This window comes from Cucumis melo, chromosome 1 (genome assembly GCF_025177605.1).
Source record: "Cucumis melo cultivar AY chromosome 1, USDA_Cmelo_AY_1.0, whole genome shotgun sequence".
Lineage (NCBI taxonomy): Eukaryota > Viridiplantae > Streptophyta > Magnoliopsida > Cucurbitales > Cucurbitaceae > Cucumis > Cucumis melo.
In genome coordinates this window covers 2,629,726-2,649,133 of record NC_066857.1, presented here as the reverse complement: position 1 = coordinate 2,649,133, position 19,408 = coordinate 2,629,726, and the positions used below count along the sequence as shown (strand labels likewise).

General features: G+C 29.4%; 2 protein-coding genes across 2 annotated transcripts; both read left to right on the top strand.

The window, feature by feature from the left end:
• The first annotated feature begins 3,667 nt into the window (after nt 1-3,667).
• LOC103495525 (photosystem II repair protein PSB27-H1, chloroplastic) lies at nt 3,668-4,463 on the top strand. The gene has a single exon (XM_008457113.3). It carries the CDS (start codon nt 3,798-3,800, stop codon nt 4,305-4,307), a length of 510 nt encoding a protein of 169 aa, XP_008455335.1. The 5' UTR covers nt 3,668-3,797; the 3' UTR covers nt 4,308-4,463.
• A 4,556-nt stretch (nt 4,464-9,019) lies between these two features.
• Nucleotides 9,020-12,246, top strand: LOC103495524 (uncharacterized). The gene is made up of 6 exons (XM_008457112.3): nt 9,020-9,910; nt 9,989-10,191; nt 10,260-10,491; nt 10,809-10,894; nt 10,997-11,088; nt 11,590-12,246. Exons 1-6 carry the CDS (start codon nt 9,842-9,844, stop codon nt 11,835-11,837), a joined length of 930 nt encoding a protein of 309 aa, XP_008455334.1. The 5' UTR covers nt 9,020-9,841; the 3' UTR covers nt 11,838-12,246.
• The last annotated feature ends 7,162 nt before the right edge of the window (nt 12,247-19,408 follow it).

Here is a 19,408-nt window from a genome sequence, read left to right as displayed (position 1 = left end):
GATGACTTGATGGGCCTGTCATGTTCGACCATTCTGGAAATGAGTGCATTAAAAAATTGAATCTTTTGAATCTGTTCTATGCAAATCTTCCTCTTACTTGAGAGCATTTTGTCTGACAGAGGAATTGGACTTAAAAACGGTCTCGTTTTGAGTGAATCATCTTCATAACACAAAATAGAGAGAGATACCACATTCCAACGAACAAAATACATAGTTAATTAAGCTTAGTGAGTGAAAGGTGAATATTCAATTAGTTGAATCATTTGATCACAAAATGAAAGCAAAGGCAGCTCCATTAAAGGTAATGTCACATCTTAAAAGGAAAACAATTTGAAGATGAAAGAATGAGGCAGAGTATTAGATTAGGCAAAAGCTCACATCAGTACAGATTAGCATCATTTCACATAATTGCAGCGATTTTGAGGGCATTTGACTTTGAGGAGTATGTAAAGTTCTCGTGTACAAGAGAAAGAAACTTCAATCCAAGTTGGAGCCAAAAGGGTGGGATTGAAATAATGGAACCGACCAAAGTCAAGGGGATTTTTCAATGGGCCAAATTGATTCAATATATCAAAATCAATCTCCCAACTGGCAAATTGCAATGAATAGAAGAAATGATGGGTGACACTTTAAATGCCTTCACACGCCCTCCTCCAATCCCAACCTACTCTCTGCTTCTTTGCTTTTATCACAAGCCATCTGTTTCTTTTCTTTTTCCTTATTTTTTTGCCTCTAAAACTCCCAACTACTCTTTAGCTTTAACCTTAAAAAGACATGTCGGATTGCTACGTTATCTTTTGACATTTTTTCTAACAGCTTTATAAAATTACCCCTGGAATGGAAACTCGTTAAAATATTGGAACAAAAGTTTACCCAAGACGAGTATCATAATCCACTAACCACCATGTCAATTTTCCGTTTGACATGCTAAATGATTTCTATTCTAATAACAGTTTTTGGAACGTTTGTAAAAGGTGAAAGACAAAAGATAATTGTGTAATTTTAAAGAGTATGTCTTTCTTTTTTCAATAAGAGACAAACCGTAAGGATATTTTTATTGTTCAACTTTTTCTTTTATTCACTATAGGACCAGCCCACTTTTAGAAGTAGAGAAATATAGATTCTGGTTCTATGGATGTTGTTAAATCTCCTCAATAGAAAAGAGTCTTCTGGCTGAAATTGAGACATTCATAAAAGATATATTCATTTTGTTAGGAAACTTTGTAATCATTGTTTGTTTGAGAACAAATCTATTCATCCTATAATAACTACGACTTCATTATCTCGTTGTTCATCTCTTTTATCTGATTCTAAAAACAATGGTTACAAACAAACTTGAAATGGATTTTAGCACAATATTCTTGAGCTAATTAGCATAATAAACAAAGTTTTGTTTGTTGAGATTTTTTTTCATAGAAAACCTAATGTGAAAAGAAAGATGAGAAAAGGAGAGAAAACTTATGAAATACGTTTTGATCAAGTACAAAGTTGCCTCACTCAAAAAGATGTTCAACCTACTTTTCTTTTTGCCCCTTATGGGTTGCTTTTGCTTTTCATTATTTATGTGATACAATAGAAAATAAAAAAACCAACCCCATCTGCTGTTGCTGCACCGTCAAAAAGAACTGTCATTGATTTGTGTGGTCAATATTTTCATTCATTTTCTAAGTTTGAGAAAGTCAATTTGGAGATAGAGAAGCCATGTCATGCATGTTCTTCTTCTTGTTCCCTTGCCCTTTTGCAAGGTCATCCATTTTATCTTTTTAACAAATTTGTTAAGAATAACAGTTGTGTGAGTTGTCTACACATCAATCAATGGAAGCTTTTACTACCTAAGCTTTCTACTCTTTGGTAGAGTTACTACTCAAGCATTTGAGTCAGAGAAATTAGAGTACCAAGCATATTTTTATGCTTGTACTAAGAATTATCTAATAACACTGAATTGAATCATAAAATCTGGAATTAATAAGTTGAAGTTAAGAAGTCTCTTATATTGCATGGAGTTGTAAGATTCTTGATAAATATGAAAAAAAGAGAACAAATGGAAGACCAAGTTCTTCAAGTAAATACTTTTGAAATTGAGTTATTTAATATCGACCTATAAAGTCGGTGGACCAAATAACCCCTATCACCTCTTCTTTTATGTTACTCACAATTAACCTTAGTATATGTATCCATATTCTCGTGAAACTAACAATCTCTCTATTTTTGTTGGTTATTTAAATCTTGTTTTTGAATTGGGGCCATGTGGATAGAATGATGTGAAAATTAAAGTTCTTTTCACTAATAGTAAAAGAAAACAAAAAAGAAAGAAAGAAAAAGAGGATAAGTGCTTTTGTCTTTTTATTATTATTATTTATTTCTATTTGTTAGTCAAAAAGTTCGAGCAATTACATGTTGGTTGTCTGACACTTTTATGCAAAATAACATGATTGAAGGGTTGTGAAAAAAAAAAAAATTTTTTGCACTTAGATTCTCTTTACAAGGAAGCATGGGTTCAAATATATGATATCATCTATATGGACAACAAAACTTTATATTATTTTTTATATAATTTAAAAAAAACACACACACACACACAAATATTGTTTGATTATCAATTATAAGTTTATAACTAGATAATTTTGATTAATTATTGGTTGAGTAATAGGTGAGTGAGTTTTAAGGGATGATGAGTCAATGGGATAACTTAGGAAGTTTGTGAAGTAAATATAGGTCAACAAAGTAGGAATAAAGGGGAAGATTATCCCTACCTATTCTATTCTAAATGAATTAGATTTGGGCAGTGTTAGTAGTTTTGAGTCCAAGAGGATGGGCCCAACCAAAAGAATCTTAAGTCTTTTCACAAAAACCCTTTTGTAAAACAAAGGAGTTTTTGGTCAATACTCTTTACATAGTAAGGGATTGGTGTCCCAAATAGGGAGTATCATATCAATTATTGGTATGAGAAAGATTTGTGGGTTTTAAGTGTAATGACTCTTTAATAGCTACTTGAATGTCAATGATTTAGAATTCTTTAATTTAAAAAGATTACTTTAGTAATTAATTTTATTTTGACTTTTAACACATTAATGATACATGTTTGATTAGTATCTTATTTTGAGTTCAACAAATTAATGATACGGGTTTGATTATGTGTATGTACTAATATGTTAATACGAACGTGATTTTAAATTAAATAAATTTGAGATATAAAAGTAACATGACAAAAAAACAAGGGTTTGTCGAACCATGATGACTAAATTTTATTCTAAATTTCTTCAAATTGGAATGTAAAAATGTAAAATTGAATTCAAATCTCATAAGCTAATGTCTTGAAAACTGAGGTTCAAATAGAAACTATACCGAAAGCTTTGTACCAAATTAAGTGTAAAGAACAAAGATGATGGCTAGAGTATGCCAAAATCTAACCAAATTAACAATCTTTTGTCTAACTAGAATGAGTATAACTTAATTGACACGATACTCGTAAAATCGACTTTGGAACATATTATTCCAAAAAGACAACATTTTTCAACCTAGGCTTGATCATAAATGGGCTTAGGATTGGGCCCAATGAATATGGGCTTCCAAAACTATAGAGTTAGAGTCCATTATTGTCCCAAATGAAGAAGAAACAGAAGATCTAAACCTTAGATCTCATTGGTGCATCCCTCATCCATAAGTCCAACAAATAAGATAAGATGATAAGCACACGTGGCAATCACCCAATTCCCCAAAATGTTTCTAACTAAAAATTCCATCTTCACGTTTCATTTCCCCTTCTCCCCTTCCAAAACTCCAATTTCCCCAAAATCATGGCCTCCCCAACACTCATAACCCCCTGTACTTCCAAATCTCAGAGCCCCTTCATACCTCTCAAACCCAAATCCACCATTTCCGCCGCCGTAACAACCCCCACCGTCCGCCGCCGCGATTTCCTTTCTTTGTCCGCATCTGTTCTAGCACCGTCGTTTGTTCTGTTCCCTCAATCTCCGGCACTGGCGGCTTCGGACGACGAGTACGTGAAGGATACCAATGAGGTGATTGGTAAGGTGAGAACGACGATCACAATGGACCGAAATGACCCGAATGTGGCAGCAGCGGTGGCGGATCTTCGAGAAAGTTCCAATTCTTGGGTGGCTAAGTATAGGAAGGAGAAAGCTCTATTGGGAAGAGCTTCGTTTAGGGATATGTATTCGGCATTGAATGCTGTGTCGGGGCATTATATTAGCTTTGGACCGACGGCGCCGATACCGGCAAAGAGGAAGGCAAGGATTTTGGAAGAGATGGACACTGCGGAGAAAGCTCTGTTAAGAGGGAGATGAAAAATTTATGTGAGGCTTTTTCATTCTTTTTCTCTTTGTAATTTTTATTTATTTTTGCATTGGAGTTTAACGTTTATGGGTTATGTAAGTATAGAATTTGGGGATTCACAATTTGTGAGTTTACAAGAGGAAAATATTCTAAATTTCGGTCACAAATTTTCCAATCTTCATAAATTAGGAAAGGCTTAGTTTGCTTAGTTAACAATATATTTTTTCTAAAATATGATAGAGTTATTTCGACTTTTATTTAGTATGCTATTAAAATCACTTTCACATATGTATTTTAGATTATTTGGTCTCATTTTTATTCGATGAATACCACAATTTCTTTTATTACGATTGAGGATTACATTTAAAATATAAAATCGAAACATTTTTTTTTAGATAACCACCAATATTTTTAATTTTAAGCTTTCAAATTAAATAGAGGAAAATCAAAATTATGAACAGCAGTGTGATTGAATTTTTTTTAAAAATTCGTTTTGATTTAATTAAAATAAGACAAGAGAGTAGTTTTGAAGAATATGTTTCTGTCCAATTATAATAATTCAAATATTGTCTTATGAAAAATGGCAATGGAATTTTTGTAGGAATGAAATTGGACTTGAATTATTCAATATTTAGGGTCTTAGAATGTTTTCAAATACCCAAAGCACAAATGAGAAATAAGTTTGAGGCTATAAACCAAGTAAGTCCATAATATGGGGGAGAGACAATTTGATTGCGATTATATATCACTTTCTAAACTAAACGTCCATTGTTTGTATGAAATTGGATGTTCACTTTTTCTCATATCATAATCAACCAATTTTCAATCGCACTTTTATTCTATATAAAAAAAAAAAAAAAAAAAAAACTAATGATAAATCAACACTTTAATTTTAATTTTCAAAATAAAGAAATTGTCAAATAAAAAAAACTATAAAAAGAAATTTTATTATTCATGGTGATGGGATGAATGTTGATGCTATCTATCATGAAGCCCAATTTTTTGGTGGGCTTCAGAAAGGCCCCATTTGATGTTGGGCCTAAACTTTTTCAATCAGCTAGTGAATGATTAAGTTTCTAAGTTGGAGGAAAGAAGAACATTCTCGTTACAAAGTTTTTAGCTTGAAATATTGCTATGTTATAACTTGAATAGTATGATTAGGGTTAAAAATAATCTAATTATTGCCTTTATATACTATACTGATGAAGTCAAATCTCGTTGTGTCTTACGTTATTTAGCTAAATGTTAAATTGGGTATAATTTGACCACTTAACTTAAGACATTGTATCTTTGATCCAAAAGATTTCATGATCAAATATACATCGCCTCCACGTATAGGAGTTAGGATGTACCATAACTCCTATACGTTGCATATCCTGTTAACCTTGTAACTCTATTTGGATCCCTTATTTATGATGCTTCTTCCTGTTTATGTAATTGTAACTCTATTAAGCCAAAATAATTTTTCTTTTTGAAAAAGAAATTACAAATAATGGATAAAGACCTAGCTATACTTTCTTCTAGACATGTTACTACTGAAAAAACTGTATCTATCGACGTTAGAAGGAGTTTATAAGGGGGACAATTGAAATCAAAGGTACAAACTCGCCTTTTATAGTACTTGTGACTCATGACTTTTTTGAACTTTTTCGATGTGGGACAACGAAACTTTAATATTTTACCAAAGTTTGCACATTGTTGGTATAAATAGTAGCTTTTGATTGTTTTTTTTTTTTTGACCTTTTTCGTAAGAACTTTGGTTAAGTGATCTCTCAATTTATGTGTTTTAAAGCTATATTTATATATGTTTACCGTGCATGAATCTTATTATTTATATATTATTCAAATGAAAAATAAAACTTTATTTGAAATTTGAATAATAATATAATGGAATTTGAACTCGAACCACTTGCTTAAGATAGTTTCTATCAAATATGGTTATTAGTTGCATATTCATTTGATTAGGCACTTTTTTGTTTCCTAATATGTTTGACTTTTGTTGGTCTTCTCTCTCAAAAATATTATTGATAAGATGTGAGTTATGACCTTTCCTTTTTATCATTCTTTGAGGACTTTAAAGTCCAAAATGCTTTTATTAACAACTTTGCTTCCCATCTTAATATGGACCGACGAATCTCTCATACACTAATTTCCAACTTTCCCAAAAGGACAACCAAATATATTACAATTATTTCACGAATATTCACTTCTAAATAAAAACTTTTTTTTTATGACTAATTTTGTATCTTCTAATTTTATCGAATCGTAAAAACTATTTATAAAATTTTTAGAATCGTTTTATATTCTATTTCAACTTAATTATTGAAATACTATCGAAAAATTCCAAAACAACAATTTTAAATTAAAATATTTATAAAATTAATTATTAAGTTATATACATTTTTTTTAGCGAACTTTCTAATTTATGGATATATCAAATATAAATATATATATTTTAATTCTTTTTTAGCACATCTAATGTTTCCTCCTTAATATGGTTTTTTAATTTTTTTTTGTTATGAATATATTATATAATAATATGACCTTTTAATATATCTATTTATTGTCATTTTCATCAAATCTTTCTCCAAGAACAATTTTCAAAGATGGCAAGAGAAAAATGTCAAGAGATTTTTGTCAATTTGCAATAAAGATAACACCATATATATAAATATATATATATATATATATATATATATATATATATATATATATATATATATATATATATATATATATTTATATGAAGCCAATGGCCAAAACAAGATAAAGTTACCAAACTTTAATTTGTTTATTTCCTTTTCTTTTTCTATTAAAATATTATTAACGAAAGTCAATCCCATCTTAAAATTTGAATAAATCAACAAGTTTGATATGCTAATTAACTTAAATTAAGCCAAGATCATTTTCATATGGGAATTTTTGGCTTCATCAAAAATCTTTTTTAATTAGAATGGACGTTTTGACTAAAAGAATTTCTTTTTAATTTATTCTTTTAGACATGAATAGCCTACTGGAATAGATCTCTATCTTACGTCGTAACCCTAATCTCGTAAGGTTGATTCTCCATTATGATCTAAGTTCGAAAAGGGGTGAGAGACAACTCATTTGACCGATTCTCAAAATATGGATGAAAAATAAATAAACAAAAAGAAAGAAAAAGGAGAGAAAGTATTTGAAAATTAAAATATTTCATCATCCAACTTTATTATATCCCATATCCCCCAACTACCATTGAACAAACAATAGCTTTAATGTGTAGAGGGGGAAGTGAAAATTAAAGGGCACAAACACTTGGCATTCATCAATATGGGTTTCTCATACAAATTCTTCTTCATGGGACACTAAAATGTGAGAACTTTAGGGACCCAAAAGGCAAATAAATAAGACTGCCTTACCATAACCATTTAATACCTAGTAGGAGATCTATTTATGAGTATTTTCTATAATCTCTTGTGTAGATTTAATCATAGACCCCATCTGAGATTTGTTTCCATTATAATGTTGATGTTACATTAGCAATATGGATTGATTAGTTACTTAGCAATATGGATGTAATATTGTAGGATATGATATGATGCTTCATTTTGAATTCATACTCCAATATGATAATATATTATAATCTTTTACACTCAACCTATCCGCCACGTACATTAATATACATATATATAAATAACTTATATTATCATTATTAATCCAAGGTGGGTGAGAAAGGATAACGCAATATTACTTCCATTTGACTTGTAGTACATATATATATGTATATATAAATACACACACACACACACACACACACTAATATTTTTTTCGAAAATGACGAGTTATTTTTATTATCAATGAAATTTAGTTAAATAAATTTATAAAGAAAAAAGTGAAATTATTTTTTTTAAAAAAAATATTTAAAATAAAAAAAAATCAAATGCGTCGTAGAGAATTTAATGATTTTGCTATAGTTTGTAAAAAGTTTCCATTTTTTGCTATATTTAAAAATGAAAAATTGTAAAAAAATGAAAAATTTGACAAAATATTTAGAAAATATAGTAAAATTTCAGATTTTATCGATAATAGAAATTGAAAGACAATGATATGTTTTTATTAGGAATATTGATAAGCAACAATATGTCTATATTGATAAAATCTAAAATTTTACTATATTTTATAAATATTTTAATTTATTTTACTATATTGAAAAATACCACTTTAAAAAGTAAAAAAAAATATTTGTAAATATAGAAAAACTTCAAAATTTATTCAGGATTGATATTCTAAATTTTTATCAATGTCTTTTATCGATAGGTTTTGAAAATTTTTATATTTATAAATATTTTGATTAATTTTGATATATTCGAAGAAAAAGTAGCCAACCTATTTTTCGTAAATAAAGAAAAAAAGAAAAGAATGGAAGTAAAATATCATTCCTTTTGGCTTTTGCACATGAAGTATTTTTTTTTCTGTCTTCAAAATAATCAATCCAACAATTTATTGATTATTCAAATATTTTAGAGTTCATGCAAAACCATCCAAGAAAACTATTAAACAATTTCTTAATTTAGTCAATTAATTAAGTAAATATCATATGATAGCCACAATAATTTAATTTAATTTTTTTTAAAAAAATAAAGAGATGTAAATTTATTGCAAATTTTCTAAAATAATAATAATAAAGAAGAAGTCAATAAATGAAAGAGACGTCATGAACAAATTTATAATGCGCATCCTTTTCTTAAGAGAAACAGAGGACAAAGACATTTCCCCCTCTTCTTCGGATTACAATTCAAAACACAAATAAATTGAAACAAAATATTCAATCTTGTTTTAAACCCATTTTAATTCTTTGTGTTCTTCATCTTCTTCGGTTCATGATTCCCTCTTCTGAAAACAAAAATAGAGAGAAAAAAAGGATCTGTTCTGTTTTTGCTGTTTCTCTTCCCCTGTTTTTCTGTTTCACACCATACTCTGTTTTTGCTGTTCCTTTGTTTCTGTTAAATTTACTACCTTCATTTCGTCATTTTCTTTACCGGAAACAACTAATCATTAGTCCAGAATTTATGGGTTTCTGTTGAAAAAAATAAAGTAAAATAATCCATTCTTGGTTTCGTAGCGTATTCTTCTTCCTTATTTTCCTTCCCCTTTTAGTTTTAGCCTTCGTTTCTTCATTGAAATCCTTTCTGTATTTGGGTGGTTTCTCTTATTTGGCAAATTTTCATTCTGGGTTTGCTGAGATTTTGTTGGATTGAGGAAACAAATTTGGATTCTGTTTTTAATTGGTTAAAGAATTTGTGGGTTTTGGGATTTCCAGCGAGGAATCTAGTTGAATAAAGGAACAAGCAAAAAAGAAACAGAAAGAAGAAGAAGATTTCATTTTCTTCTTTTTTTCTTCTTCTTTTCTTTTTTAGATACTCTCTGCCATTTAGCATTTTCCCCCCTTCCTTTTCTTATTGTAAGAGACAATCTTTCTCTCTCTCTTTCTCTCTCATTTTTCATTTCATTAGCTTTCTTCTCTGTTTTTTGGATCTTTCACAACCTTCAAAAGAGGTAAGAAAAAATGGAGTCCAATTTGGATTGTTTTCTTCATTGCACAACACCTGTGGTTCAATCCCAATTCCTCCCTAAGGTAAGTTTTCTTTTTCTTTTTCTTGATCTCTTTCTCTTTATTTGTAATGGGTTTTGATTGAATTTCAAAAATTTTCAGACAGAAATTAGGAATCTCAATCGTTTATGGCATCCATGGGAGAGAGAAAAAGTGGAATATTTCACTCTCAGTGATCTCTGGAAATGCTTCGATGAATGGAGTGCTTATGGAGCCAAAGTTCCAATCACTTTACACAATGGAGAAACATTAACTCAATATTATGTCCCTTATCTCTCCGCTATTCAAATTTTCACTGGTCTTAGGTACTTTCTCTATTTCTCTCTCAATCTAAACCTAATTCATGATTCTTAAGAATTGCTCTGTTTTTCAGGGAAGAAACAGAATCTGGTGATGGAGATACAAGGGATTCTAGTAGCGATTGTTGTAGTGAAGAGAGTGATAGTGATAAACTATGGAGATGGGAAGGAAGTGGAAGCACTTCTTCTGAAGATGGAGGATCTGAACAAGAAGCATTTTTGCATCTAAATGATCGATTGGGATATCTTTATTTTCAGTTCTTTGAGAAATCAACTCCATATGGAAGAGTGCCTTTACTGGATAAGGTTTTAGTCTCTAAATTCTTTAACTTGTTGTTTTTATCAGACAAACTTAACGATAAATAAAGAGAAAAAGCAGAAGAAAACAGAATCTTTTTTAAACTTTGGAATTGGACTAAACTAAGCAACTTGCACAATCTTTCTCTCTCTCTCTCTTTTTTTTTTTCTTGTGTGTGTGATGAATAGTATAGCTCTGTTTTGGGGAATTTTAATAATGTTTTTGTTTTTGTTCTTGTTCTTGTTTTGTCCATAAGAACTATAAAAGAATGGAACTTTAAAATTTAGAGATTCTTGATTTGAAATTATTATTCGACCCTTTTTAGATCAATGGATTAGCTCGAAGATTCCCGGGTTTGATGACACTTAGAAGTGTGGATCTGTCGCCAGCAAGCTGGATGGCTGTGTCATGGTATGGTTCTAACTCTGTTTTCTTTCTTTGTGGAGTATTGCTTTTTGTAAAGAGAATGAATGAATATTTCTTTCTTTTGATGATTTGAGACCATTTCTTTAGGTACCCAATTTATCATATTCCTATGGGAAGAACTATCAAGGACTTGTCCACTTGTTTCCTCACTTATCATACTCTATCATCTTCATTTCAAGGTACTCTGTTTTTCCCCACACTCTGTACGCCCTGTTTTTCTTTCAATATTTTCGTTAATCTGTTGAAATAACATTGAACCAATTCTATTTTTGATACTGTACTAAATTATGATCCAATTCCAAAAGCCTGTGCTGATGAAAAGTAGCCAAAGACTTACATATCGATATTAATCGAAGAGAAAATGACGAGCTAGATAGGATTTACTTGCTTTGATACATCGTAAATAACCAATAAATTATTTCGAAATTTTGCATATTTAGATCACTGATTTTTTTTTAAGAAAATCAAGCTGATAAAGAACTTTGTGGCTCACTGATTTGTTATCCACTCTCATTGATATGGTAAGAAATCAAGCAAGTTTTTTCTTCACCTAGAATTTGACGTGCAAAAATTGAAAAGAAACCAACATAAATTTCAAAAACAGGAAGCTAAAAACCCATCGAAGATGATGTTAATAATTTATTCATAATCCTAACATGGAGGAGCTATGTGTGTGGTAGATATGGATATGGAGGAGGAGGGGGGAGGAACGAAGAGGCGAGGAAGGAGAGAAGTAGGGGAAGGGATACCGGTGACAGCGTTTGGGGTGGCGACGTACAAGATGCAAGGGAACCTGTGGGTGGCGGGCAACGGTGGTCGAGATCAGGAGAGGCTAATGTCGCTGTCGAGCGTGGCAGAGTCATGGTTAAAGCAATTGAGGGTCCAACACCATGACTTCAACTATTTCACAGGCCTTCGTCGTGGGTAACTCAGTGAATCAATATTCATTATCGTCCACCCACAATACAGTTCTTTAGTTTTATTTTTCTTTTTTTGAAAAGTTGAAGCCTTTTTTTTTTTTCCCCCTTTTCTTCCTTTCTTCTTCATCATGAGGTCCATCAAAATGCTTAAGAAACTTTGGATGAGGTACATCAAACATAAAAAGAAAAAGAAAGAAAGAGAAAGAGAGACTAATAGGAATTGTTGTGGAAAAGAGCAATGGTTTGTAGCCATGAAAAATGGGTTCAAATGGTCTACTCTATCAAAGTAGGCTTGACATATTATTTCATCACATCAATTTCATACTCTTAAATATTATTGATCATAATGTATCAAAGTTACAATCATATACAGTGATGGTTTGTTTTTGGTTTATATATATACAAAGATTGTTGATAGTTTGAAGAATATATATAAACCATATATTTCACATGTTTAATTTTGACTAAAGAACCTATTAATTGAGAACTAATTTCTCACGATAGAATAAATATTGTTTTGAGATTCAGGTTGACCATGCTAAGATATCAATAGCAAAAGAGAGTTTCAAAAAATTCTCTTGAACCATTTAAATGCATTAGGATGAATAAATGTTCATTAATTATATGTTCAAATTCTATTTTTTAATGAGTTGATTATTGTTGTGTTTTAACGTATGAACGATTGCATTTTTGTTATTCTAAGTTACAATAGCAATGGTAAGGTAAGTACGTGTGCTGCCATGTTTGAGATGTAGGTGACATTTTTTTAAAAAGAGTTTTTTTTAAAGTATACACATTGGCTGAGGACTTAAAGCCGAGATCTCTTGGATCTCAAGAATATATAGGTGCCAACACAAATCATTTTATCATGTTTTGTCTTCACTCACATGCATTCTAGGAAAATTTCTAGGTCACCTAACAAGTACTGTGTTTTGAAACTCAAAACTAATAACTTGAGATAATTGAACAACTTATATTTGTTCAATTTCACACTTAGTACAATAACTTAATACGTCTAAACTTAAACCCCACGCCTCACAACAACTCTAATTGCCTGGTCCAAACGCAACAGCTTACCTTCACCATGTGAACTCCTTACCTACTTATCCGGGGAAGGAAAAACTTAAAACACAAGCCTAGCGCTTAATGAGTGACGTTTTTTAGGAAAACCTTTGGGGAATATAAGTATATGCCTAAATTCATTTTACATCACATTAGCCTTTACTTATTCTTTTCTCTAGGACATTGAACCATTCCCACGCATAGACTACTGTGACAACCCGTACCATTATTAGCATCCCTTGGAGAAATTCAGGTTCAATTCTTGTTGCTCAGGCGGTCAGCTTGAGTGCAGACATTTCAACGCATTCGACTACCTCTCATTGCCAAAGTGGTTCTTTCACCGCATGGTTGCCTTGACTCAACGTTATATCGAACTAATATCTTCACTAAACATCCTAACGACAGACTGCCACCAGCTTGTACCTCTCTCTCTGAGTAAGAAAATTTCACACTACACCTTTTGGATATTAAGACATTTCATGTAATGGAAGATATTCTTAATAGACGATAGCCACGACTTTGCTTTAGTAAGATCGATCTTGTAGTGACCCATCAAAAGTTTGAAGGTTTTTGAAGTCCCTCAAATGACTGCTTTTGATAGAAAACTGGTTTGATAGGTTCGATTGTAGAGCCCAACCTTGTGGTGTAGGAGCCACTTGGGTTGAAACCCGTTTTGCCAACACCTCTGACACTATAGTTATAAACCTTGCTTCTAGTTAGGTCGTCAAAGTAGAAGGATCATGCATCAGGGTTTGGGTATGCAATTGCTTGTTCTCCATTGTCAGCAATCTGTTCAATACATTAGAAATATTATGTCCTCTATCTCTACCACTCTGACCACCCCTTCTTGCAGCTCTACATGACAGTTTATCCTAACGTTCACAACCAACTCTTTTAGATTCTCAGTCAAAGAAACAATTCACAGTCCATATTATCTCAAATAAAATAGACAAAGTATTCATATTTGGCCATATGAGACTTATATCATAAACTTACCTCATAAGTTAGTCTACAAAATCTAAAACCTAGACTCTAATACCAACTATAAAGGCCCAAACACAAAATTCAGATTAGGACTCAAAATCATGATTCGACACAGTTGACGACCCCAACATTCCCCTATGACCTGATACCTATCATTCTTGCTTGTCTTAAAGGCTTATTAAAGTAAAAGTTGTCCCTTTTCAACATAGTTTGTACTCACTCACATGCATCGTAGGAAGATTTCCAGAAAGTCACGCAACATACAATTGCTCCAAGCTTAAACACGCTTAACTATGAGTTCCTATGATTGAGCTACCGTGAAGAAAGGTGCATCGATCTTGTTTACACGGAGAGTAACTTTCAAGTCTTTCCTAACCTTACTTTCATGTCATTAGGATCTATCTCATTTAGAGAGGTACGAATTCAGTTCATTCATATTCCATTCTAAACTCGACACGTTAAAAATTCAAAGAGATGATTTGTGAAATATTGACTTTTATAGACAAGATAATATGAGGTTTAATATGAAATAATGATTTATATTATATCCTCTTAGATATATCATTTAATTTTAATGGTTGATTTAATCCTTACCCTACGTGGTGGTAATATCTAGACTAAATATATCCAAGCAAGGTATACATATAATTATCTAAAATAGTTTTTAAATATTCTTATATTCCATTTAATTACACTTCAAAATTAGTGAATGTGATAATGGTGGTAATACCAAAACCTATCACCACAGATAGGGATTGTGGAGATATAGTAATTAATTAAGTTCTCACTTTATTTTCATATACAATTTGCTTCTGCAATTTGCCATTCGCCACAAATTTAGCTAATTAATTTTGCTTAAAGAACAATAGACTTTTTAGAATAATGCCTAATAAATAATTATTGATCAACAACAATAGAAGTAATAGGCAGCATCAAAATTAATTTCTTTTATGTGAAAAACACAAGGTCAACTTTGAAACAACTTTGTTTTTCCAATAGTCAAACCAACTATCATTCAAATCCTAATTTTTATTTTTATTATTTTTACCTTTTTAATATGTTATAATTTATTATCATTATTATTATTTTAGTTTTCTTGCTTCACTATTTTCACCCTCCAACTTTCTTTATTTGTTATCTATTTTCTAGTAACGATTAAAAAACAAAATTAGATTTTAAAACTAGAATTCAACCATTACATATAAATCATTGTATGAAACAGAGAGAAAATAAACCTAATAATAATAATAAAAAGAATTAGTTACCAAACATGATCTTAATTTTTTATATTTAGTTTTTGAAAACTAAACCTCCAAATCTCACTTTCATATGCTTTATTGGCAACATTTTAGACCGACTTTTAAAACCAAGCCAAATTTTGGAAACTAAAAAAAAAAGTAGTATTTAAAAAGAAAAATTATTTCAAATGATAAAATTGCTAAAAATATTTACAAATATAACAACATTTCAAAATCTATTAATGATAGATACTGAGATAGAAGTCTATTAACACCTATCATTTTTTTTTCCTGTTCATTTTATATATTTGAAAACAACCCTTTTAAAAACTTGTTTTTGAAATTTAGATCAATTTAGCTAAGATTTCAACTCTCATGGCACATAACATTATAATAATACAAGAAAAAATAAGATTAATTTTCAAAACCAAATTAAAAATAGTTGCCAAATTAGAACCCCTAGAGAAGTAGAGACATTTATTTTCCATTCATATAGAGGCCACAATTATTTATCTAAGATGTGTGCATGCATGGTATTCCCCTATTTATATAGAATTATTATTGTTATTAATTGGACATAGCATAATGTTCCTCAACTTGTTTTGGATACTTCTTCTCTATATAGTTTCCACACCTTTGCATCAAGCTAGACTTATGACCCATGCAGCCAAAACCTAATTACTTACTTATTCCACTATCTTTAAATTTCTTCATTGAATGTAAATTGAAAAGTATATCTCTCAACCCAATGACCCATAGATTACATTTGTATACTTTTCCACTATTATTAGTATGAGCATTAAATTTTGTTTAAGTGGTTGGATGAAGATTAGTGTGTTCTATATTTGGCAAAGAAATCAGCTTCTTTTTCTTTTTCCTTTTCTTTTAAAATAATAATTCAAAAGTAGACGTTATAATTATATAGAAGAAAGTGTGTTTAATTAAAACAATATCATGATGTATTTGAAATAATAATTCAAAGTAGCCATTATATTATGATATTATTAATTGATCACTCTAGTAATGCTTAGATGTATGATATCAAAATTTTAACTTTTATTTTGTAACTATTTGGATTTTTGGTTCCTTTATTGATTCATTTTGTTTTATTATTTATTAAAAGTGTTTTAAAAAGTTTGTCAAACAAAGAAAATGGTATTTTTTTTTTAGAATTTGACAAACAGTTCAATTGTTTAAATAAAAAAGCATGATAAAGAAATTGAAAGTAATTATAAAAGAAGTATATGTATATATATGCTCAACTTGAAAAAAATTCAAGAGTATTTTTAAAAATTTATTTCAAGATTGAAGGATAATAAAATAAAATTTCCAGAATATATATATAGGTAACTTAAATTTATTTAGTGTAATTTAACATAAAATTTAATAAACAAATATCTAAAAGCTAATAGTTACGAAGTTGTCGAAATAAATTTAACGTAATGATATTTGACATGATTTTGTGATCGAAGATTCGGTTGTAATTATGTTATTGTACTAAAAAGAAAGTCTAGTGGAGTTTGTGCATGCTAGCTACATAGTTCAGTAGGTCTCATATTCTCCTTTTCTTTCCAACATTATACCTAGAGATTTCTTAATATATGAATTTGTCCTTTTGATTTTAAAGTTTCGATGAGTGGTGTGGGCCTGTTCTTTAGAGTGTTGGTGACACTATCATATGATGTTGGTTAGGACGTTGCACAAAGTTGAGAGAGGTATTGACGTGGGTGCTTCAAAGTCATAGGAGTGTGTGCTCATTAATAGTGGGAGATCAGCTACATGCAAGGATGTTTTGATGTGTTGTATATAGGATTGTGATTGTGAAGGGTTTCGGGATGTAATGTTGAGGTTGCTGGTACATTTAACAGTGAAGCCAAAACGTGTAATAACTGTGTGGAAAAAGAAGTGCTAACTTAGATTAGATATTAAGTTTTATGGAAGTGCATATCAATATCATAATAACATTCTGTTTCATTATATTTGACGTTCCTTGAATTTAGTAACAAATGAAGCTGGCTTAATAGCCATCAGATGGGTTTCAATTTCATAGTTGGTCAGATAATTTCTCTATTTAAGTTGTGTTGTTTTGGCCTTATAATGGAATGTCGTACGTTTGTAGGGAATAAAAGTATACCAAACATCTCTTTTCCATTTTTTCTTCAACATCCATTTCTCATATACTATATTTATTATGCCTTTTTTTTTTCTTCCCTCAAACTTTAAATGCCAAAATTAAAGTGTTGTAATTAATGCCTTACTTTTTCAACTGTGTGCTAGAAAATGAACCTAACAAAAATCACCTAATAGTTTTCAATGATTGTTGAATTTTACTGTGTTGATGTACTCCTTTCAGCTATTGCATATAATAACATAATGATGATGATATAAGACTATCTTATTAATTTCTAAATGTCATACCTTGTTTATTTATATAAAGTTTAGATTAAAATATTATTTTGATCTATATATTTTTTTTTTAATTTTAGTCTACATATTTTCATTAAGTTTGTTGTTTGCTATTGTTTTCTTTTTCACAAAGAAAAATAATCAATTGACATTTTCGAAACTTATCCACATATTATATCTTTTTTTCTTTAAAAAAAAGAATTATAATTATTACTTAAATAATAGAATTTCATTAAAAATTAACTACTAAAATTAAAATGGAATATTTCAGATTACATAATTAAAATTGAAAAAACGGATATAAATAGTAATTTAGTTGGGTAGGTTTTGATATTTTGTTATATTTATAAATAATTTCGAAAATTTTATTATTTAAAATAATTTCTCTAAAATTTAAGGAGAAAAGTATGTAACTAAGTTTTAACATCGACCCTTAATTGAAAAAGATTTTATCGTTTAATAACTTAAAACATTGGGTGTTTTTAAAAATAGAAAAAATCGATAAATTATTTATAATTTATATAGCAAAACTAATGAAAGTCAAATTTCATTATACTTCAATTTATTTTTCTATAAAATATAAATATTCTATCGAATGTTTTATTTTTTATAATCTCTCTTAAACAATAAAAAATAATAAGTATTATTTTTCCAAAAAAAAAGAAAATTAATTATTATGAAAAATTCAGACAATTGGTATTTAGGTAATTATTAGTTGAAATGAAATCCTATTATTGAATAATTATGGAGTATTATAAATATGTAAATTGAAACAACAATTATTTATGCCTCTTTATTATTGAGATAATTATGGTTATTTTTTTTCAAAAGAGGTAATTATGGCATCTAATTCAATTATGATATAATTTCCAAAACTCCACTCCAAATCTTCCACCTAAGTACCAAATAAATAAATAAATAATTAGGTAATCGTTAGAAATTTAGGATATTGTTAGAAGCTTTTGTTTTTAGGGATAGTTATAAATGTAGCAATTATATTCAAAATAATTAAGTATATAGCAACATTTTTAAAAAATTGTAAATATAGCAAAATCTATCAAAATTTATCAATGATAAGAGTATCACTGATAAACCATGTAATAAATGTTGGTCTATCACTGATAAACCATAAGAGTCTATCAACGACATAAGTCTTACTGATAAACTATACTATTTACAAATTTTTTTAAAATATTGTTACATACTTAATAATTATTCTAAAAATTACAACATTTTATAATTACCCTTGTTTTTAGGGTAATTAGAATAGATAGCAATTGTTAGAATAATTATTAATCATGTAGCAACATTTTAAAAAAAATGCAAATATAGCAAAATCTATCGGTGATAGACTTCTATTGTTAATAGACTCCTATAGTTTATCAGTGATAGACCAATATTTGCTACATAGTCTATCGGTAATAGACTCCTATCATCGATAAATTTTGACAAATTTTGCTATATTTGCAATTTTTTTAAAAATATTGCTATATACTTAATTATTTTGAATATAATTGCTACGTTTGCAACTATCCCTTGTTTTTATATAAATTGATATTTATAATTGGGCCTGTGGTCGGAGTCCAGCCCAAATTTTAAAAGAAACATTGGAAATTAGGTAATTGTTCTTTAAAAAAGTAATAATAATAAAATCTTTTTGCCTTTCAAATATTCAAAATTGATTCTAGAAATTCTAATATTTATCTAAATTTTTACAAAAACCATTTTCACCTTTTACGAAGTAAAAGTTGAATACTTGAGTTCGACTCTATCTATCTTTATGTAGTTCACTAATTGTCGAATTAAAAAATAGTAATGTAGTAAAAAAATTTGACTTTTTTAAAAATAAAATCATTATCTTCTTGACTACATCTAAATCCTAAACATAA